Source organism: Scylla paramamosain, chromosome 21 (genome assembly GCF_035594125.1).
Source record: "Scylla paramamosain isolate STU-SP2022 chromosome 21, ASM3559412v1, whole genome shotgun sequence".
In the NCBI taxonomy this organism is placed as follows: Eukaryota; Metazoa; Arthropoda; class Malacostraca; order Decapoda; family Portunidae; genus Scylla; species Scylla paramamosain.
In genome coordinates, this window is record NC_087171.1 from 10,767,425 (window position 1) to 10,790,383 (window position 22,959).

The following is a 22,959-nucleotide window of genomic DNA, read 5'->3' on the forward strand; positions in this document are numbered from 1 at the left end:
GGCTTAGTTTTCTACACTTGTTTGAAGTTGATAGTGAAGTGGGCGTCCCGGGGAATCAAAATCAGGATCAAATAAGACCTAAAAACGATATAAACTAGAAGAGGTCAAAAGGAGAAGAGGAGGAAAAGGAGGAAGAAGAGGGGGAGATGAAAAAAAACGAAAAAAAAAAATAGAAAGCAAGATCAAGAAAAAAAAAGTAGAAGATTGTCTCAATTCTCATCCATCCCTGCCCACCATGGTTCTCTGCTGCCTTGCGTTATCAGGTCGTTTACTGAAGGCAACATTGTGGTTCTCACGCTCAGTGTTCACTTTTACGACTGAGCGACGAGGAGGGGGATGAGCCAGGCTAAAGATTCAAGTGAGTTTCTCGTCTTCTCTTCCCACTTGCGTAGCCTCCAAAAAACTTGTCCAAACAGCACCGTGTAGTTTATTTCCAGTTTTGCACGATTTTTTTTTCTTTTCCTTCTTTCTTTCTTTTTTCTTTTTTTTTTTTTGCTCCGCCAGTGAAGGGTAAAATTTCTGATATAGCAAGTTTATCTGGCGATCCTTCCTAATTTTGCTCGATTTGGAGAAAGATTATAGATTCTTGCGTCTAAAATGTGTAAGATGTCGTTATGAAGTGATAAACTGTATATTTCAGTATAAGTATGCGTTCCTTCCAGTAGCAAGGAATGTGTTCTGTACTGGCGGCAGAGAGAGAGAGAGAGAGAGAGAGAGAGAGAGAGAGAGAGAGAGAGAGAGAGAGAGAGAGAGAGAGAGAGAGAGAGAGAGAGAGAGAGAGAGTATCAATCAGTCAGTCAGTCAGTCTTGGTAGATGATGTCCTCCACTGGAACCACTGATGTTGATATTGACTGGTTAGGGGGGGGGGGGGGACAGACAGCCTCTCCAGTGCCCTCAAGAAGCAAGACGTCTCTCTCGTTGGTTAAAAAAAGGTCTGCCGCCATGTTTATCTCTCAAAGCGGAAAAAAAGTCAGTATTATAAATGTTAATACGTCGTAATATAAGATGGATAACACATACACGTTAGTTTGGTGATAAAGTTAGAGGCGAGACTGAGGTGATGTTACCGTGTTTAGAGGAGAGATGAGGAGGAGGTGGAGCCACCAGGCAGGAGGAAGAGAGGAACACTAAAGAGAAAGACATTATGGCAGTAGTGAAGGTAGACATGTGGGTGATGGGTGTAACAGAAGACAAAATAAGGTGGAGGTGGATGATGAGCTGCGGTGATCACAAAAGGAAGCAATTGAAAGAAGATGAAAGTTAGCATCGTAATACTATCGCAACACACGATAACATACTCGTATGGGGCGGCCTCTTTAAGAAAACTGGTCACTTGAAAGGTTTCCGCAGCCACCTGAGGAAAGGAACATGATAGCCAGATGTGGTGGTAAACAATGAAATCCTCTAAATAGATTTGTGAAGGGGAATCGACAGAGCTGTAATCCGATTTTTTAATAATGAATCATTATATCATTAATCAGTTTGTTAATAAGCTAATCAATCAAGCAGGTAAATAAACTTTGGCACTCTTGTTAAGCGAGCGATTTTTGGAACTCATGCCCTTGAGACTCATTGTTGAGTGTCTTGTGTCCGCGCTTCCTGCCCAAAGCCAACTAAGGGAATGAAGAGGGAGGGAGTGGAAGCCACCACTATGGGGTGTTTCCCTACAGTATAAGAATGAAACAAAAGCAGGTTTCTTCATTCTTTAATTTTTGTTTAATTTGAAAGATTTTTTTTTTTTTTTTTCGTGAACATCACCTCCAATGTATACCATACAGATAATAAAGAGTAAATATGCTCATTCCCAACATTCTTAACCTTTTCCTAACCTCTAATCCTGCTTATGCTGTTACCATCTCTTCTCTGTTGGATTCCTCCGATCACAATCTCATATCTGTATCTTGTCCTATCACTCCAGTCCCTCCTCAGGATCCCCCTAAGCGGAGGTACCTCTGGCGTTTTGCCTCTGCTAGTTGGAGGGAACATGAGGAGGTATTTTGCTAATTTTCTTTGGAATGACTACTGCTTCTATGTCAGACCCGTCTCTGTGTGCTGAGCGCATAACAGAGGTGATAGTGTCTGGTACGGAGGCGTATATTCCTAACTCTTTTTCTCGATCTGAACCTTCCAGACCTTACTTTAACACAGCCTATTCTCGTAATATGCATGATAGAGAGGTGGCCCACCAAAAGTACTTGAGCCTTCCATCACCAGAATCTCATGGGATTTATATTTCTGCCCGGAACCATGCCAAATCTGTTCTCCAACTAGCCAAAAACTCCTTGATTAATAGGAAGTGGTCAAAATCTTTCAAGATCTAACTCCCCTCGTGACTTCTGGCACCTAGCCAAAAACATCTCCAATAACTTTGCTTCTTCTTCTCTCCTTCCTTTATTTCGATCAGATTGCACCACTGCTATCTCATCTATCTCTAAAGCTGAACTCTTCGCTCAAATCTTTGGTAAAAACTCTACCTAGGATGATTCAGGGCTTGTTCCTCTCTCTCCTCCACCCTCTGACTACTTTATGTTACTTATTAAAATTTTTCGCATTGATATTTTCCATGCCCTCGCTGGCCTAAACCCTCGGAAGGCTTATGGACCTGATGGGGTTCCTCCTATTGTTCTCCAAAACTGCGCCTCCGTGCTTGCACCTTGCTTAGTCAGACTCTTTCAACTCTGTCTGTCAATATTTACCTTTCCTTCTTACTGGAAGTTTACCTCGTACATTCAGCCTGTTCCTAAAAAAAGGTGACCGTTCTAATCCCTGAAACTACCATCCTATTGCTTTAATTTCCTGCTTATCTAAAGTTTTTTTAATTCATCCTGAACAGGAAGATTCTTAAACATCTATCACTTCAAAAACTTCTATCTGATCGCCAGTATGGTTTTCCATCAAGGCCGCTCTACTGGTCATCTGGCTTTCCTTACTGAGTCTTGATCATCCTGTTTTAGAGATTTTGCTGAAACTTTTGGTGTTGCCTGAGACATATCAAAACCTTTTGATAGAATCGGGCATAGAGCTTTGATTTCCAAACTGCCCTCCTACGGCTTCTATCCTTCTCTCTGTAACTTCATCTCTTCTGACTGTTGTATTGCTGCTGTGGTAGACGGTCACTGTTCTCCTAAATCTATTAACAGTGGTGTTCCTCAGGGTTCTGTCCTGTCACTCACTGTCTTCCTATTATTCATCAGTGATCTTCTAAATCAATCTTCTTGTCCTATCCACTCCTACGCTGATGATACCACCCTGCACTTTTCCACGTCTCTTCGTAGACGTTCAGCCCTTCAGGAAGTAAACAGCTCACGCAGGGAAGCCACAGAACGCCTGACTTCTGATCTCTCTAAACTTTCTGATTGGGTCAGATCAAACTTAGTATTGTTCAATACCTCAAAAACTCAATTCCTCCATCTATCAACTCGACACAACCTTCCAGACAACTATCCCCTCTTCTTCATTAACACTCAGCTGTCTCCCTCTTCTGCATTGAACATCCTTTACTTTGTAATCTAAACTGGAAACTTCACATCTCATCTCTAGCTAAAACAGCTTCTATGAAATCATGCGTTCTGAGACGTCTCCGCCAGTTTTTCTCACCCCCCATTGTCCCCAGCTGCTAACTCTGTAAAGGGGCCTTATCCGCCTTATCCGTCCATGTATGGAGTATGCTTTACATGCCTTGGGGATTCCACTCATACCGCTCTTCTAGACAGGGTGGAATCAAAAGCTTTTCTTCTCATCAACTCCTCTCCTCCAACTGACTGTCTTTAGCTTCTTTCTCATCGCGCACTGTTGCATCTCTAGCAATCTTCTACCACTATTTTCATGCTAACTGCTCTTCTAATCTTTCTAACTGCATGCCTCCTCTCCTCCCGCTGTCTCGCTGCACAAGAGTTTCTTCTTTCTCTCACCTCTATTCTGTCCACCTCTCTAATGCAAGAGTTAACCAGTATTCTCAGTCATTCATCCTTTTTCTGGTAAACTGGAATTCCATGCCTGCTTCTGTATTTCCATTTTCATATGACTTGAATTCCTTCAAGAGGGAGGTTTCGAAACACTTATCCTTCAATTTTTGTCTATCGCTTTGGACCCCATTCAGGGATCGGCATCTCATTAGACCTTTTTTTTAATTGGATTTTTGTTGCCCTTGGCCGGTGCCCCTCCTACATGAAAAAAAAAAAAAAAATCTGAATTCGGAGTAAGGTGGTGGAGAAAATCTGAAGGTGGTAAGAATTAGAACTTGAATTGATAGCCATATTGTGTGCTAGAGGGACATGGGAATGAAACTGAAGGCAGAACAATAATTTGAAAGATGATGGGGACACATTAGCAGGTTTAGACACTGCTGTTGTCATACTGTGGCAGATCATGAGAGAAGCAACGAGGAAATTTCATGCAGGACTTTAGTTGCAAATGTTTATGTGAAAGAGAATCAAGAAAGTGTGGGCATTGCTACTTTGAGAGAGAGAGAGAGAGAGAGAGAGAGAGAGAGAGAGAGAGAGAGAGAGAGAGAGAGAGAGAGAGAGAGAGAGAGAGAGAGAGAGAGAGAGAGAGAGAGAGAGAGAGAGAGAGAGAGAGAGAGAGAGAGAGAGAGAGAGAGAGAGAGAGAGAGAGAGAGAGAGAGAGAGAGAGAGAGAGAGAGAGAGAGAGAGAGAGAGAGAGAGAGAGAGAGAGAGAGAGAGAGAGAGAGAGAGAGAGAGAGAGAGAGAGAGAGAGAGAGAGAGAGAGAGAGAGAGAGAGAGAGAGAGAGAGAGAGAGAGAGAGAGAGAGAGAGAGAGAGAGAGAGAGAGTGTGTGTGTGTGTGTCTGTGTGTGTACAGCATATGGTGCATCAACGTTGATAACTGTCATCATCTTCATCATCATCATCAGCAGCAGCAGCAGCAGCAGCAGCAGCCACTCCCAGCCAAGTTATAGGGAATGCAGGATCTCTTGGCCTTTCACCCAGCCTTCTGCACTCCTCTCAGTTGCCCGTCTTTTCCAGGCCATTCCTCTGATATCCCTCCAAGAAGATTTTTGCCCGCCATCAATTGCTATGCTATGAATTTTCTTATGATGAAAATTATAATAATGCTAATTGTAGTAACGATAATAATGCTGCTGATGATAATGATAGTTATTATATCTACTATTTTTTTTTTTCACTAACAGTTCATACGTGTCAGATGACCTCGGCATCTACGTATTAGAAAAAAAAAAAATAAATCAGGAAGAGTGAGAAAGTTTACCTAGTGTTGGTGTTAGCGTTGCAAAGCAGGATCACACAGGCGCCTCGTGGCCTTGGCTCAGATTGTTATTCACCAGTCAGTGAGAACAAGCACGTCAGTCTTATATCCATACATGGCTGTGGTCGCCTGGCTGTTAGACAGAGTTCAGGAGTAAACCCACCCACGCTGTCTCGCTCAGTTTTGTCTCCCTGGCCTGTTCATGGTGGCCAGAACGAGTGAAATGAAAACATGCTGCTGCATCTGATTCAGACCAGCAGACGTGAATTATTCTTTTGGCTGCGGAGTATGAAGGCAAAAATTAGAAATATCCACACAACGGATTTTTTAGAATTTTGAGCCAGCTGAATCTCTTCAAGCGTTCAGCATCTGGTTCTGGGAACACTGGTTGGGTGTATTCTCCTGTGGTAGCGCAGGTGGTCTCGGCTGCCTCAGGAGAGCATGAGAGGGTGGTGGTGGTGGGGGAGGGGAGGCGTCGTTGGACGGCTCACAGCCTCAAGTTTGTGGGGTAATTCTCCCTAGATTACCGCGGGTAAATATGCAATTTCCGCTGTTCAAACCATGAGTGCGGGGAAGGTAAACGCTTTGTAAAATCAATCAAGAAAGTTTTCTTATCTTTTCTTGAACCAGTTCCTTGCTCGTCACAGAGACTCCGAACAAGTAGTTCGAACTCTGAATCATATTATGACTCCTCCCTCTTGTCGCGACTTTGTATCTTTGGGTGAAGCAGTCAGTAAAACAAAGGAATTTGATCTTTGTCATAGTGTTTCGTGAGCCACCTCTCACCTTTGCGAGGTGTGCTGGACGGAGTTATGTTAATGGCTGACTCCACCTTGATGCAGGTGTATCGCATCCTGCCCGCGGAGGCATGGCGGCTGATGACTCCCCTGCTCAGTGTTGTGGTGCTACCTACCGGGACGCTCGTAAACCCCACCAGCCCGCCTTGGCAATATCCAGAGCAGCGCTGTAGCGGCTGCGACAGGTGCATGATGGCCGTTCATTGAGTTCACCTGTGCAGGCCTCTTCGTGTGGTGGCGCCGCCCTGGTGGGCGGAGCAGCAAGTTAGCAGTGACGGCTCACGGCTGGGCGACGAGCCAGTGTCGTGTGGACGCGTGAGGGAACGTCAGCGCGTTCGTCGGTGCTCCACACGCTCGCAGACTCTGTCATGCTCGCTTTCCCTGAGTCACCTTCCATGGCATGCTGGACATTGTAATTATAATTGAAACTTTTGCTGACTTCCTCTATGTTTTCTCACGTCGCAATACTCTTGTCTGAGAGTAGGAGAATGATTAGTAATACTGCGTGGTGTCCGTGTCTAGTGTAGTTGTGCTATGTGTCGTGTTATGAAGGGCAACGACATAGAGGGGACTTAGGGGGCCTGAACCTCCATCCTTAGCCCTGGTTGTCTGTCTGCTGTCGTTAGTGTTTGTGTGCGTTTGTGTATTTGGGGACTGGGAGGGACGAAAGAAACCTGTCCTGGCCACTGAGCGCCTCTGTCACTCTGCGGGACGCCTTAACTTCATGGACTGTAAGGCGGATGTCATACCCCGGGGCCGCTGCAACACGTGGCCCCCGCCCCTTCAGGATGACTTATCCTCCTCACACTTCTTTCCCCCCGTGTCTCTCGCCTCCCACCACCCTGGCCAGCAGCAGCCAGTGGTGGGTGAGAGCGGCGGGTGCCCCATGGACCCTCAGACTGCCGCGGTGCCTCCTAACGGCAACGCCAAGAAAGGCGTCAGCACTCGCAGGAATGCTTGGGGCGGCATGAGCTATGCCGATCTCATCACGGCAGCGATCTCGTCAACACCAGACGGGCGCCTCACCCTCGCTCAGATCTACGACTGGGTGGTGGCCAACATCCCTTACTTCAAAGACAAGGGCGACTCCAACTCCTCCGCCGGCTGGAAGGTAGGTATGCCCCTGTCTCGGCGACGCGTGCTGCTCGCCGCCTCAAAGCAACGGAATCACTATGCACGCACCAAGGAGTCAGGGAGGTTAGGTTATCACGATCCACAAGTCAGTCCCTTCTTGTTTTGTCTTTATTTAAGTCACACGACTGAGGCTTGCAGCTCTTGCGTCCACTGATAGACAACATAACACGAAAACACTTAGGCTCATTATTCGTATTCTCGAGAGTTGCCTAAAAAAAAAATCATACAAAAATGCAACATCTGGAAGTATAGTTAATCCTCCGTGTATCCGTTATAACCATGCTATTTGATGTTGAAGACTCAGCACTGTCCGGGTTAAGGGGGGTGACGGACTGTCCGTGACCGCTACCGGCGGGCGGCAGGCGGCCAGCTTCATCCCATCCCAAGCAGGGTGTCCGTCGCGGCGCTACAGCTTTGTCACGGCGAGCAGCTCCCCCGCGCGAGATACCTAGGAAACACTACAATGATTTGCGTTCCCGAAATATGATTAGATTCACTCATTTTACCTGCAAAGTATATATATATATATATATATATATATATATATATATATATATATATATATATATATATATATATATATATATATATATAATTTGTGTGTGTGTGTGTTCACGGAGTGTGGTGGCTACGGCACCATCTATCCACATGCGAGTGAAGACTGTGTTGTACTACAGTATTGCCAACAGAAGATGTAACTGCCTTGGCTGTCAACAGCACGTAAGAGAGAGAGAGAGAGAGAGAGAGAGAGAGAGAGAGAGAGAGAGAGAGAGAGAGAGAGAGAGAGAGAGAGAGAGAGAGCCATGCGTTCTTTTTGAGTCTTATTGCTCACTGCTGCTGCTGCCGTGTGCGCGAGCAAACACTTATGTCACACACACACACACACACACACACACACACACACACACACACACACACACACACACACACACACACACATATATATATATATATATATATATATATATATATATATATATATATATATATATATATATATATATATATATATATATATATATATATATATATATATATATATATATTTATTTATTTATTTATTTATTTATTTATTTATTTATTTATTTTTTATTTATTTATATATCTATCTATGTATCTGTCTAACTATCTATCTATCTGTCTATCTATCTATCAATCTATCTATCTATCTATCTATCTATCTATCTATCTATCTATCTATCTATCTATCTATCTATCTATCTATCTATCTATCTATCTATATATATATATATATATATATATATATATATATATATATATATATATATATATATATATATATATATATATATATAAACAATCTTACGTCACTCACACACACTTATATATATATATATATATATATATATATATATATATATATATATATATATATATATATATATATATATATATATATATATATATATATATATATATATATATTGCATTACACGCACACAATTTTCGTCATTCATTCATTGCACACACTGGTACACAGGTTGATGTTGCTCAGTCCTGTCTCTAACCTACTCCTGCAGTTTAACAAACTTAGTGGTAGGGAAATCTGTGCTGTACGTGCACAACTTTATTGGGTGTAGGAGACCAAATAACAGCCACGCGTTACAGCTGCATTGCTGTGTGGTGACGTGGCCAGCAGGGCGGCGGCGGTCTCCTCATCGCCGACCATTCCCTCCTCTGGGTTGCCTCATCTTATCCAGTTCACCTGCCTTCCTGCACACCTCAGGTGACGCAACGTCCTCACCATGCGAATTCGTACTACGCTCATGGAGAATTGATGGTGCTCATGGTGTGCTGGTGAACAGTAACGCTGGGATTGAGGCTGCGACGACACATACACCACACACACACACACACACACACACACACACACACACACACACACACACAGCACAGCACAGCACAGCACAGAACAAAGGATTACATCTTTTGAGCTTTTGTAGTACAAATATCAGACACAAGGAAACACCAGCTGCTTGATTAATGTGTGTGTGTGCGTGTGTTGTGCACGCTCTTTACTGATTTTGCGTGTTGGTGACATATTTACATGTATCCTTCATCAAGATTCATTTCCTTCTTCCTTCTTATGTATGCTTATGGGACACGAAACTCGAACAGCAGAAATAAACAAAAGTCTACTAAGCCTTGATTAACCAAGAAATAACATGCATATAAAATCGGCGACTTTGACTAACCAACATTGCACGAAGCTTTTAGTCGTTTTGAGAATAAAGCATCTATCGGTGACCCATAGATTAGTCAATGAGTCAGACTAGAAGAAAAAAAAAAATGAATCAAGATTAATCTTTGACGTCGAGCGGAGACAGACTGAACTCAGAATACAACTTATCATTCATTATCAGAAGCAAACCAGGAAGGTAGAAGAGTATCAGGGCAAGAGGAAGAGGGAGGAGGCTGAGGTACTGTACATGTTGCATCTCTTAGTGTGTGAAAGACGAACAGGAAGACCTAACGCGAGATATCTGTCTGGTTTAGGTTTCTTTGTAAACAGGACGTTGGTGTGATAGGCGAATCTTAAAAAAAAGAAAAAAGGAGGCTGTATAAAAGTGGAAATGGCATTGTCAAGAAGCGGAAGTAACAGCTGCGACGAGCCTTGTGATGTGACGATAAGGAAAGTAAAATATTCAAGATAAATACTCCGTACTTTTCAGCCGGAATGGGGAAGGTTGAATTTTTGGCCAGGTATAGGATGTACACCTTACCTGATTGATCAGTTAGTATTTTGGCGCCTTACCAACCAGATCACAAGGCGCTGCGTATAATATGTGAATGGAAAGGAGAGACTGGTGTGTGGGTGCAGTTCATGGCGTGGTGTGGAGCGAGCGGAGGCTGGAGGTAATGGAGCGGCACAGAGAACAGGACTGTATCTTGTGAAGAGATGCCACTTGTACATCCGCTGAATATTGAAACGTTTTGCTGCTTGTACAAAAAAAAAAAAAATAAATAAATAAGAGGATGTAGAATGTAACGTGCTCTCATACATTGTTGCTATTGAAGTGTGTGTGTGTGTGTGTGTGTGTGTGTGTAGAAGAACATGATCATTCTTAAGGAGGTTGCATGGATGTTCATAGATAGACTGATACCTTGACGGGGCTCGGGAGGCCCCTCACTGCACGCGGTAGCGTGCGTCGCTCCCTCGGGCCGCCCTTCCCTGGGTCGCTACCATCGTGAACAGGAGGATTCGTTAAATTAGCGTTTAGCATATTATTTTTTAATATTCAATTTTTAACATGTAGAAATATAAAAGAAGGTAAAGCTGGTAGTAGTAGTATTAGATGGAAAAATACGTTTTGCTTGGGTTATCTTGAATAGACGAGTAACCTACAGAGATGAGTGGGAAGAAAAGTTGATGGAGGTCTTGTCGTAGACTTACAGATCCTGGTGATGCTTAATTCGTTGGAAACGTAGCATAAATCTGAACAATATTGGGTGAATTGTACAAAAGGAACGTTGAGTCCTCGTCCATACCTTACCATGTGGTCATTTGTGTATCCAATTAGCAGGAAGGTGCGTCTCTATTGGGCATAAATAAATGTTGCTGAAGTACTGCACACAATTTCCGTTCTGCATGCCTCAACGAAAGAGGGATATTGTGTGTGGTCAGTGCGAGGGAGTGCACGTGTAGTGTGGCAAGTGTTGGGCGGCGCCGCTGAGAGCTGTGACGCAGCTGCTGCTTCAACTGTGCCACACATCGAACGGTATATCTGTGCACGAGAAAAAACACGGGTATTTCCTGTGTGCTTTGTCAGCTGTGATGCGAATGCCTGTGGTGGCTGCCCGAGGTGTGTTGAGAGAAGGGCTTGGGTAATATTTTTTAAGCAGCGCTATATGACCCCATTGTTGGTACGATGTTAAATCAATCACGCGTCAGTTCACTTTCGCTTGTGAAGAGACGTCAGTGTTAGCTCGCTGCCGCTCTGCTTGTGCTGCGATGCGGGAAGCTGTGAGTAGAGTGAGGCGACTGAAGAAGCTCAAATCGGTATGTAACAGGCGTTACTGAGGTTTCAAGTTGTGAGGAATGTTGAGAGAAACACCTTGCATCTTGCTCCTCTCTCCCCCTTGAAGCAACCCCGGCCTCCACTCGTTTATCACTCCTTCCTCTATCTCTTTTCCACCACCACCACTTCCAACACCCGTGACACCAAAGATCTTGGTGTCACCGTTAACGGTCTGTATCCCGGCACGTGTTGAATGTCAGTGCATGTCACTGGTTGTGGCGTGTAATTGTCTGCCTGACAGAATAGTCAAATGATGCAGGAAGCTTATGACTGTGACCCACTTCAAGGCCACCTGTGTATTCGCCAACCAGTAATTGGTTACAAGTCACTCAGTGCACCGCAGTCAGTGCACCGCGTGGAGCAGCCTTTGCCTGCCGTCTTGCAGCGCTGTCGCTCAGGGCCAGGGAACGTGTCCTCAGGCTGCCAGATCACCTTTCTCCTGCAATAAACAAACAATTACACCGAGGGAGAGTGACAAGTTAAATACCGTAAACGTAATGAGCAGCAAGTGGTTAACTTTATAGTCAAATATTGGATTAAGTTCAGCTCTTGTCAAGGCGACTGGTGTCCAAGGACACGACTCTGTGCTGAGTAACTGTGGCAGTGACGAACGTGTGTTCCTGAAGTGCGTGTGTTGAGACGACATGGTAAGACAACGACGGAGCCGAATGAGTGGGAGGGTGGCGCATCTGTGCAGGGCCTGACGAGGAGAGGGGGGGCAGGGGTGTCGCCACGCTCCCCTTCAGGCACCGTTGGTCTGGTCTGGGAGAAGCTCAGAAGGAAGGAGTTGCTGAGATATATCACTTGGTATCTTAACAGCCTGTATCTTGTAGCCTCAAGTACAGTCTATGGTGATAGCGGTCATGGCCAGTGGCGCCGCTCTGGTGGCGGCAGATGCGTGCAGTTGGGTGTCGGCGTGATCGTCAGTCAGTTGGTGGGCCGCGCAGGTTGAGGACGCGCGCTCCGGTGTGTGATGATCATGTTGAGCTGCCGTGGGCCCCGGTGACGCCGCGTCTCAGCTGTACCACCACTACGCGTCACCGCTTGCTTCACTCTTACTGTGTGTCTTATTGTTCAGAGTTTTAGCACAATGGCATCAGGTTTCTTTTCATTAGTGAAGGAGGAACCCGACAGTGGGCATGAGATGGAAACTACGCCAGTGGCACTACCGCCCACTAGTGCGAGTATGGGCGGCCACACTCCCCCCGGGAGTGGCGGTCGGCACGTGACCTGCCCACCTTTGCAGGCAGCGATGCCACTCACACCTATAAGTTCTCGCCAGCCTCCCCTCCGCCGTATGGAGATTGACCCAAACTTTGAGCCTGTGGCTCGGTCTCGTTCCAACACGTGGCCGCTCCCGTGTCCTGAAGGTTATGTGGAGAGTGAGGAACCTGTGGCGGTGCCGGGGGAAGGACCGGTCGTCGACCAGGCTCGGCCGACAGGAGCGATGGGTGGTCTTGGAGACCCCACCGGGGGCCCGCCTAAAAAGAACACTTCGCGTCGCAACCCGTGGGGCAACATGTCCTATGCAGACCTCATCGCCCAGGCCATCATGTCATCACCGGAGACCCGCGCCACCCTTTCTCAAATCTACGACTGGATGGTGCAGAACGTGCCCTACTTCAAGGACAAGGGCGACTCCAACTCTTCCGCCGGCTGGAAGGTAGGCAGCAGCAGGCGCAGACGGGGACGCGGCCACCACACGGCTACTGTTGCCGCTGGTGTCCTGCACGAGCGTTATACTGTTAGTGCTTGTGTCTCCACATTTCTTGAATACGTGGGTCAGGGGAACGTGTTTTTGTGTCGATCAATTGCGGAGATGTTTTATGTGCAACAGATTTAACCACCAAACATGTAATTACATGTTACCGGCGTGGAACCCATAATATCTCCACCGCATTACCGCCGGTGTGTGATGCTAGATGAGACGTTCTGGCAGGGCTTGTAGAATTAGGTGAGATTGTTGTCAATGGTGTGGATGAGGCGCACACGGGTCAGCGGGGCGGCTCCAGCGCGGCGCCAGCATCAGCCCGCCCGCCCGCCCGCTTCGATGTTTGCTTATTGCATCGCATGGCACGTCTCGAGTCACTACAATGTGTGTGTGTGTGTGTGTGTGTGTGTGTGTGTGTGTGTGTGTGTGTGTGTGTGTGTGTGTGTGAACGCATAAAGAAGACGATATGATTCCCATTCAGTTACTAATATATAAAGAAATAAGTGCTCCGACTTATTTATGTAAAATCGTATATTTATGGCAGAGAAAAAGCTTAGCAGAACGTGATGTTGTTCGGTGAGACGGTTCCCGCGAGTAGTCAGGACGGGACGGACAACACAAAGTTTGTCGTGGCGCCCCGCAGATCATTGTGGCACGTAAGAGAAAATATTCGCATACACGTTGGTATTCATATCGAATGAGACGGATTACGTCAGCATCAGCCCGTGGAGTATGCTGCGTAGCTACACCGAGCTTAGGAGCAGGCTGTGGGCGGCCTCACTTTTTTGGATAGTAGGAGGGTGGGGATGTCGCAGTTTGATGAAGGTCATGACCATAAAGAACAGTGCGTGGCGTGGCGGGCGGGTGGGAGCAGGACATGACTGGCGTAGGCCGGTGGCGGTGGGCAAGACCTGGCCGAGGGACGTGGGATTGTGAGGGCCGAGCCGCGCTGACCTGCCATCGAGACAGGGATTTAAGCTTGACACCTTGATCCTCCTGCTGTTGTCGAGGGGTCAGTGGGAGGTAAGGTCAGTGCTGACTGCTGGGCGTCTGTCGCCCGCCCGACGGGGTAGCCGACCTTAGCAGGAGCGGGGTCACGAGGCGCCGCCCGAGTTCTTCATGCATAATATATATATATATATATATATATATATATATATATATATATATATATATATATATATATATATATATATATATTTTTTTTATTTATTTATTTATTTTTTTTTTTATTTAAGTCACGACGTACCGAGAATCCGAGGCTAGACATGTGACCAGCTTGCTGAAAACCGCCGCTTTGAGGTCAAGAACGCTGATGTGTGTCGCGGCCATTCACAGGCGTGTGAAGGTGGGCATGAGTATCGTTCGGTAGACGCTCTCTGTTCGGTGACTTTTAAAATTTTTAACACGAACCGGTTTTCACAATGAACGCAGACTTGTTTGCAGGAGACAAGAACAAAACTTCGCAGTAAGTATCGGCGGGGCGGAGACATGGCAGCGGCGGCTCTGGGTCAGCAGGATTGAAGCGCCTATGCTCTCTGGATGTTGTCAGCGTGCATATATAATTTAACTAGGAGGGGGAGGCGCCTGAGAGTCGGTGACTATTGGTGACGTGCCCGGCGGCGCAGTGGTGGGAGGCCAAGTGTTGCACAGGCGGCACCTTCCCGCCGCTGCCATACTCACTGCGTCTGAGGGAAGATTGCCCGCGAACACAATATTAAACTGGTTTTTGTAGAACTTTTAGTGACTAGCAAACACTAGAGGAAGGAAGCTTGCTTTAGGTTATTTAAGTATTCCTTCCGCATAGTAATTATGCAAATACAATACAACAGTTACAATTTTGAGCTCATGATAGGCAGCCTGGACTAAACAGCGTCCCGCGGCGCTTCCGCCGCTCCACGCCAATACTTTCTTTTCTTATCAGATTTTTCATAAGCCAGGATGCGTACCAAGTGGACAAAAAATTGTTGATACGAGGAGATATCAACCACGAGAAGAATGTTGTTGGCTGAGTGAATTATATGTTTGTAAAACAATTAATTGATACAGCCAGATAAAGTTGTGAAAAGAGTGTTAACGTCTACGATAGGTATGTTTTTGTTTACTTTTTGTTTCATAAACTTGACAGACATCTTGTTGCACGCGTTTTAGTGTCAGTCACCACTTGACCATGTGAGATGTTATGTCAACTGAAAAGTCGTATCATATTTAAAGAAACGTAATGTATTTTTCTCATTATTGCCATATAGTGTGTGTGTGTGTGTGTGTGTGTGTGTGTGTGATTCTCTGGTGGTCGTTTCAAGCCAGTCCTATACCTTTATAGTTATAGTGTATCGCTCTGTGCCTGGGTGTGTGACTGTCATAGTGTGTAGTGGGGCAGTGTGATGAAAATTTAACTTCTCAATCAAGGACACGCACACACACACACACACACACACACACACACACACACACACACACACACACACACAAGGAACTCCTCTGTATGTCCACCCTTAAAGGTATATGAGGATCACAGAAAGGTTTTAGGGGAATTAAAGAGTGTATACAGTAGTGCTGTAGTGTGTCCCACGAGTTACAGATAAGTATAATGGCTCTTTGATAGTGTCACATTACCTTCCTGAGTCACACACACACACACACACACACACACACACACACACACACACACACACACACACACACACACAGTGAAGAAACGAATACAGTCATAACCTATTTAATTGTTGGTGAGGCCACATGGTTTGTATCTTGGAAGTAAAATGGATATATATATATTTTTTTACTGTACCGGCCCTAAGAAGAGCAGAATGAAGTCTTGGGATTGTCAGGTAGGGGGGAAATGATAGACAGTGTTGCCTTGTTGTCAAAATAAATCTTGAGTTTACAGAGATGTGATGGAATGTTTGATTTAGTGTGTGTATGTGTGTGTGTGTGCAGTGGGCGTGGCAGAAAAGGAGAAGGGGGACGGAGGGAGGACAGGCTGAGATCAAAGCGTGCATAGGTAAGGCGACATAGATTCCTGAGGGAGGAGGGAGCTGGCCGCCCTTCTGACTCTGTCGCTCCGCCGCTCGCAGTTTGGATGTGTCGGTGGCCCAGTGTGGTGGTGATTGGTGGGGATGGAGAGGGTAGTACTGGCGGCTGTGGTGGTGGTGGGGCAGAGGGACGCTAGTGGTTGTAGCAGAGATGAGAAACCTTTTCTTTTTTTCTTTTATAGCACGGGTGAGTGTGACACGTTACAGACCCAACTTCCAGTCGCGTCATCATGTGTTGCTAGTGTTGTCTTGTATCTTGAGCACGTGAGGAATTTATCTTAAAGGTTAATTTATCATAGAGTTGCCGGGAATCTGATCCTTGCCGTGACAGGAGCAAACATCTTCACATTCAGACTAACAGTCTACTTGGTTTAACTGTAGTTCAGTGTGCTTCAGTTGACCTTATCTGTTCTACCTCTATATTCAAAGGTGGTCACTTTTAAAAGACATGCACCCTGCACTTACTCCATCGTTGTTAAAATCTTTCTTCACCACTAAATCCTCTGATCAGCTGACCGTTTCCTTACACAACCCAGCGATTGGTAGGTTCTCAGGAGATCAGAGGACTTAAGTTTGAGGGAAGCAGCTAAACACAGTGGAAGTGTGTGAAGAGGATCATTCAATTTCTAACTATGTGGCCGTGTAGATATTCATAAAACTTGATGGCTGGTGTGAGTGTTGGTGTTGCCATGGCTCGTTGTGAGGAGCAGCGGTGGTGTTCACGGAGAGCCAGTTTGCAATCAGCTGATGTGGCACACTAGTCACTTCGAAATAAGTTACACAGTGCATCCTGCTTTATATTTAGAAACTGCGCACGAAGACCGTTGACAGCTACTCATGTCACTCCAACTCGGGACGACTGTTGCCCTCATCACGTGGTGTGTGTGTGTGTGTGTGTGTGTGTGTGTGTGTGTGTGTGTGTGTGTGTTTGTGTGTGTGTGTGTGTGTGTGTGTGTGTGTAAGATGCACTCTGCGGTTTCGATATACCTTGCAGTACAAATAAGACAGGAGGTGTTGGGATGACAGCAGGGGGCAGCAAGCAGGGTGGAGAGGAGCAGCCGTCCATGTAAGGGAACAGTTGCTGCCTAACTGTTACATTCGATTGTAGTTGCAGGTGCCATTGTTTTCTGTGTTGCTGCTCATCCTTGTTGGTCAGAGAGAGAGAGAGAGAGAGAGAGAGAGAGAGAGAGAGAGAGAGAGAGAGAGAGAGAGAGAGATTTAATACGAGCTTATGACAAGTAACAATATCAAGCATGCAATCTTTCACTAACATCAAGTACAGTATATGTTTTGAGGCTTTCTTGGTTTTCTTTAATAAGGATATGTATTAATAGACGTTTTGTCTTTTTTTTGCAGGTAAATAAGAAGCCATTGGGATATCGATGTGTGGGTGAGGGGCGGCGCACCTGCGTCAGGTGAGTACTGCGTCATGGTTTTAGTGAGGTGACACACACACACACACACACACACACACACACACACACACACACACACACACACACACACACACACATTCTTTGACAACTTTGCCTGGTAGTCCAAACCTAAACAACACACGTCTGCCAGGGCAGAGTGGCCACGTCCGGCGAGGGCAAATGTCCTCACAGGCGGCGCAGTGGCAAGTGACTGTTATCTGTCGGTGGAGGCGACGATAAGGTCGTCTGATAAGCGTTGTAGATAGTGTTAGGATCTCATGCTGTAGGAAGACTTCAGCTGAGGTGGGAGGGGCCGTGGAGTAGGAGGGCTGCTGCAGGGCAGGAGTGAGTGGTGGTAGCGGGCCTCGCGGTAGCTGAGAGGGGAGCCGTGTGCACTGACACCAAGCGTGCACCCAGGGTGATGGTGTGTGGTGTGGCCAACAGTACATCCTGAGGGAGCATGTTCACACCAGAGTTGACTGTGGTCGAACTCATTTCTGCGTAGGAGGAAGAGCGTGGTGCTTTTCACTGAGAATCACGAGAGGGAACACTCGGGGAGCGAACCCCTGACATAACACTCAACGTACGCCACACCTAAACAATGGGTTCATAATTATCGCCATGACCCAGTTGGTGGTTAGTCTACTTAAACTGCCACAATGCCTCTAAAAATATTTAAATACGTAGTTTGGCTGGGAACTTTGTTGAGTATGAAATCTTGCGTACCTGTCTTTGCTAATAAAGAAACATTCCTCCAAAAGAGAAGCAGTAGTGAACATTCCTCAGCGCTTTGAACGCTCTAAACTGCAGCAAAGTATTCCTGCAAAATACTGTGAAATAGAGTGCTTGTAAGGAGATTGGCTTAGGGGGGAACACTCATGGTCATTGGTGGGTTGAGGTACACTCTTTAGTAGATTAATATCTATCTATCTATCTATCTATCTATCTATCTATATCTATATCTATATATATATATATATATATATATATATATATATATATATATATATATATATATATATATATATATATATATATATATATATATATATATATATTATACAAGAACACAAACATAATTGTCCACAAAAAGCATTAGATGCCCCAAGAAATTTATCTAGTATGCATCTATAGGTTATATAACATTAACAGTGGTGATGATCACGTGCGCCATTGGACAGGACATTTATAATTTTTTTAGGTAACGTTCTACCTCAGGGCATTCTAGCCTCAAGTCTTCACCTTTTGCTTAAACACGCCGAGCCGTCTAGCTTTGTATGTGCCAGTCGGGAAGTACTTCCCCGCTCCCTGCCAACACTTCTGTCAGATTGAGAGAGTATGAAGACCTGTATATTTGTTTGATTTTTTTTTTTTCTGAGTATAATTTTGTTGTGTTTGCCAGACTGTAAACCTAAACATTCATGCCGAGTTTCTGCGCGTCCAATGATTGAAACAAACCATGAAACGCGTTCCACTATATCAAGGCCACTACACATTGTGTGTGTGTGTGAGAGAGAGAGAGAGAGAGAGAGAGAGAGAGAGAGAGAGAGAGAGAGAGAGAGAGAGAGAGAGAGAGAGAAGCTATAGCTGATAATCATTATCAGATGTCGCTCTTTTCTGCAGATAAAGAAAGTGAATAAATGTTTGTAAATGTATGTCGAGATTGGCATCTGACATTTTTGCGTACATTACGTCACCAGATAAATGACCGCTGTTGATATATTAATTTTCACTTGATTGCTGTCTGTCACAACACAGCCTCTCTTATCTCCGTCCCCTGGGTATCTCTCAGGCATTCTTATATGTTTACCTAGATAAAAGTTATCAATAGTTGGTATAATCATTGAACCTGGAAAAAAAAGTAAGTTTCCACTTATCGGGTCACTTCCCACACACACACACACACACACACACACACACACACACACACACACACACACACACACACTACCGGCTCCGTGTTGGCGTCTGCTGGTGTAAGTATTTACGTTAAAGGCAGACTTGCCGTTTTCTTGCTTCACCTTTTTGCCCTTCTGTATACTACGCAAATAGAGTATTTCCACGGTTTTATTCAGGTGGCTAACAGGCGTGTCTCCATGTTGAGGCCAGCTAGCACTGGACAAGGGAAGAATATTTCGTGGCCTGGCGTTGCCTCACCGCGTGGCCCTGACGCCCGGCATCCTGTTTTGTGTCACTCGCAGAGAAGCACCGCCACGCGCACCAGGAACCATGGCTGCCTTACACGCTGCTTTTTTTTCCTCCTTCACTTCCTTAAGTAACCTTCCCTTGTGGCATTTATTACGTTATAGAAGTATTTTTTAACCAACTATTCAAATTCAAGTTTCTGTTTTCAATTGTGCACTCGCAGGGAATTTTTCCTCGTATTGATGAAGGTATTTCTAAATAGTACGATGAATTTCTCAATACAGTCTAGTTAGCGCCGTGGACTCTCTTCGTCGTATGGCATCACGGAGCGAGTTCCTGCGTTGCCTTGCTTGACATGTCATTACAATTGCCCCGTAAACTTGCGTCACTTCACACGGACATTCCTTATCGGCGGTGGTAAAATACATGGTGACGTGCATATTTCTTGGTGTGAGAGCGGGTTGTGAGTGATGTATTGAGTATGAGGTGTGAGTGTGGAGTGTGTGGCGTGTGGATGGGAGTATGTTGGTGGGCGGTGGTGAGTGTGGGAGGTATGTTTATTCAGGACCGACTAGGAACACCTCTTGAATAAAATGAAAATATGGACGTGTAAATAACAACGGGGAAGAGTAATGACACCGGGACTTCTTTCAATCCTTCGGGTCCTTGTTGGTCTGCACGGACACATGATGGAGGGGAGACACTCTTCCAGCGCTCCTTCAGCAGCACGTTCATGAGCAGGGTATCGCAGAGAGGGAAGAGATAGCTAAGCACTCCTTTCAGCCATGGGTATCATTACAACCCAGAAAGAAAGGGATAAACAAATGACAAAGGAGGATATTGGAGGTTATTAGTTATTAATAGCCAGTATGTCGCAGGAAGAGAAAATATAGATAAGCATTCCTTTTATTCATGGATATCCTTACGGTCTAGAGGGAAAATATAAAAAGGAGAGAGAGAGAGAGAGAGAGAGAGAGAGAGAGAGAGAGAGAGAGAGAGAGAGAGAGAGAGAGAGAACAGGTTATGTGGTTATCATCAGTAACCATATATCTCGCAGGAAGATCTGATATACCTAAGCACTCCTCTCAGTCCACACGTATTCCTGAGACCCTGAGACGTTGCTGGTATCTTGATTGAACGTTAGGAGTTACCATTCATTTTGTGTTATACCTCCAAGTCACTCTGCAGCTGAGGAGGTGGAGGGAGCGCAACGGTGGACTGCCGGTAGAGTGAAGCGCTTGTCGGTCTTCAAAGGAGGGAGTGGAGGAGGGAGGGAGTGACAAGACGCTCTCGGAGTTGCACTTTCCATATCTTTATTCACACAGTTACTAAAGTTTGGCTTTATTGACACACACACACACACACACACACACACACACACACACACACACACACACACACACACACACACACACACACACACACACACACACTCTCTCTCTCTCTCTCTCTCTCTCTCTCTCTCTCTCTCTCTCTCTCTCTCTCTCTCACTCTCTCTCTCTCTGTTTCGCCACTTCTTTGTTTTTCCTTGAATTTATTTAGATTTCCCACAGGAAGAACTCTAATTCAGTTTTTTCCTTCTTCTTCTTCTTCTTCTTCTTTCTTCTTCTTCTTCTTCTTCTTCTTCTTCATCTTCTTCTTCTTCCTTCTTCTTCTTCTTCTTATTCTTCTTCTTCTTCTTCTTCTTCTTCTTCTCTCTTCTTCTTCTTCTTCTTCTTCTTCTTCTTCTTCTTCTTCTTCTTCTTCTTCTTCTTCTTCTTCCTTCTTCTTCTTCTTCTTCTTCTTCTTCTTCTTCTTCTTCGTAAATTATTTAATCATTTAGCCTCTGATTTCCCTTCCTCTTGCTTATAACTACTCGTACTTCATTTTTGTTCCTACCGAGGCGCGGTGCACTTCATGGGATGCTGAGGCAAGTGTCCAGTTCAGTATACGTTTTCACGCATCAGTGAAGATGTGTTGGTGTCATTCCAGTGAGTCAGGGTAGGTGGACGTTTACGTTATATTAGGTGAGGTGTGGTTAGGTTACGATAGATTATGAAAAATTCAATAGACTTTTGGTGATACATATTAGTATTTTTGCAGAATATCTTTAATGTAATAGCTTGTATTGTGTTCCCCTTGGCATGGTCGTCGTAATTTCGATAAGTGTTTTGTTGCGGAACCTAAGGATAGGAAAAGAGGAGGTGTGGCTTCCTCACAACGTCCCCTCGTGCTGTGCTTCTTGATTGCAATCGGAAAGTAAATCGACCGTGACATAAACGGCTAGATGGTGGGAAGCATGGGAGCAGCAGACCATCTTGGTTGTGTTGGGTGGTATAGATATATAGCGCAGCAACATTCTGCACACTTTTGATGACTCAACTCCCGCGCCATTCACTGTCGTCTCCGCCAGGCTTAGTGGTGTAGTCTGCTAACGAACCGCGCAGACAATTTCCATTCACGATACGTGCGAATGCTTGTGCTTGCATCTTAGTCCTTGGTGAAGCTTTCTCACTCCATTGAGGCGTACTGCACGCTGACTTTACCACATCAAACACTCTAGTACCTCCAGGCACATTGTAGCAGTGTGCGTTAATTTTTTCCTTCCCATAACTTCCTCTTACCTTAAATATCTGTATGGATCACTCCTGCAGCCGCATTTCAGTATTTTAACCCCCTTTTCAGTTTAATTACAAATTGGTTTGAATTATTTATACTGACTGAGAGGGTATGACAAGACCATTATGTTCACTCAAGCGACAAGTGATGCAAGGAAAGTGAGAGGACTAGTGAGGCTCGGTCAGCTCCGCCGCGCCACTCTACCTTCCACCATTAGCTTGACCTTAACACAAGAACGTCACTGACATCCGTGTGGTGTATTGTGTGTGGCCTCGCTAATGGCGCCTCTCGTTAACACACGCACCTGGGTCCAGTAGTCTTCATAAAGATGTGAAATGTGTTATAGCAAAGATAGATGTGTAACATAACTTGGAACGCCGATCACAAGTCGTTTGTCATGAGTCTATCACTAGCGTCTCGACATATCTAGTTCTTACTTTTCTTGAAATACTATAAGACGAGGTAAAAACTGCAGTTTATAACATTTTATATGATTTATAGATATTTTTCGAGTTTATATGTGTTTGGGGAAGAGAGACTGGATTAAATAGTGATTCCTTGAAATGTTACGTTAAATGCGATCCCTTTGATGCGTCTCAGTGTAAACAACCATTTGAGCTGTTCCACAATGGTGAGAAATAAAGATTTTTTTTCTCTCTCTCTCTCTCTCTCTCTCTCTCTCTCTCTCTCTCTCTCTCTCTCTCTCTCTCTCTCTCTCTCTCTCTCTCTCTCTCTCTCTCTCTCTCTCTCTCTCTCTCTCTCTCTCTCTCTCTCTCTCTCTCTCTCTCTCTCTCTCTCTCTCTCTCTCTCTCCAGAATGTAAGATTACTATTTAGTAATACTCATCCCCACTGTGACTC

The 22,959-nt window shown here is 45.1% G+C and overlaps 2 protein-coding genes across 5 annotated transcripts in view; both read left to right on the forward strand.

Moving 5' to 3' along the window:
• Window positions 1-5,212: 5,212 nt before the first annotated feature.
• LOC135111004 (forkhead box protein O1-like) overlaps window positions 5,213-22,959 on the forward strand; it is a 77,185-nt gene continuing 59,438 nt past the window's right edge. The window contains exons 1-2 of one of the 4 annotated variants that reach the window (XR_010273515.1): window positions 5,213-6,434; window positions 17,299-17,368. Coding sequence is in view for 3 of the 4 variants with exons in the window: in XM_064023852.1 (XP_063879922.1) it covers window positions 12,287-12,859; window positions 17,299-17,361 (636 nt within the window). In the remaining variant the exon portion in view is untranslated. Of the gene's footprint in view, window positions 6,435-11,417; window positions 12,860-17,298; window positions 18,266-22,959 lie in introns of those variants that run through there. The other 3 variants (XM_064023852.1, XM_064023853.1, XM_064023854.1) reach the window with 3 other exon arrangements.
• Window positions 6,428-7,676, forward strand: LOC135111005 (forkhead box protein O-like). Its single transcript, XM_064023855.1, has one exon. It carries the CDS (start codon window positions 6,747-6,749, stop codon window positions 7,308-7,310), a length of 564 nt encoding a protein of 187 aa, XP_063879925.1. The 5' UTR covers window positions 6,428-6,746; the 3' UTR covers window positions 7,311-7,676.

Excerpts from the sequence above, each read along its gene's own strand:
- LOC135111005 (XM_064023855.1), top strand. The coding sequence starts at position 6,747 with ATGGACTGTAAGGCGGATGTCATACCCCGGGGCCGCTGCAACACGTGG.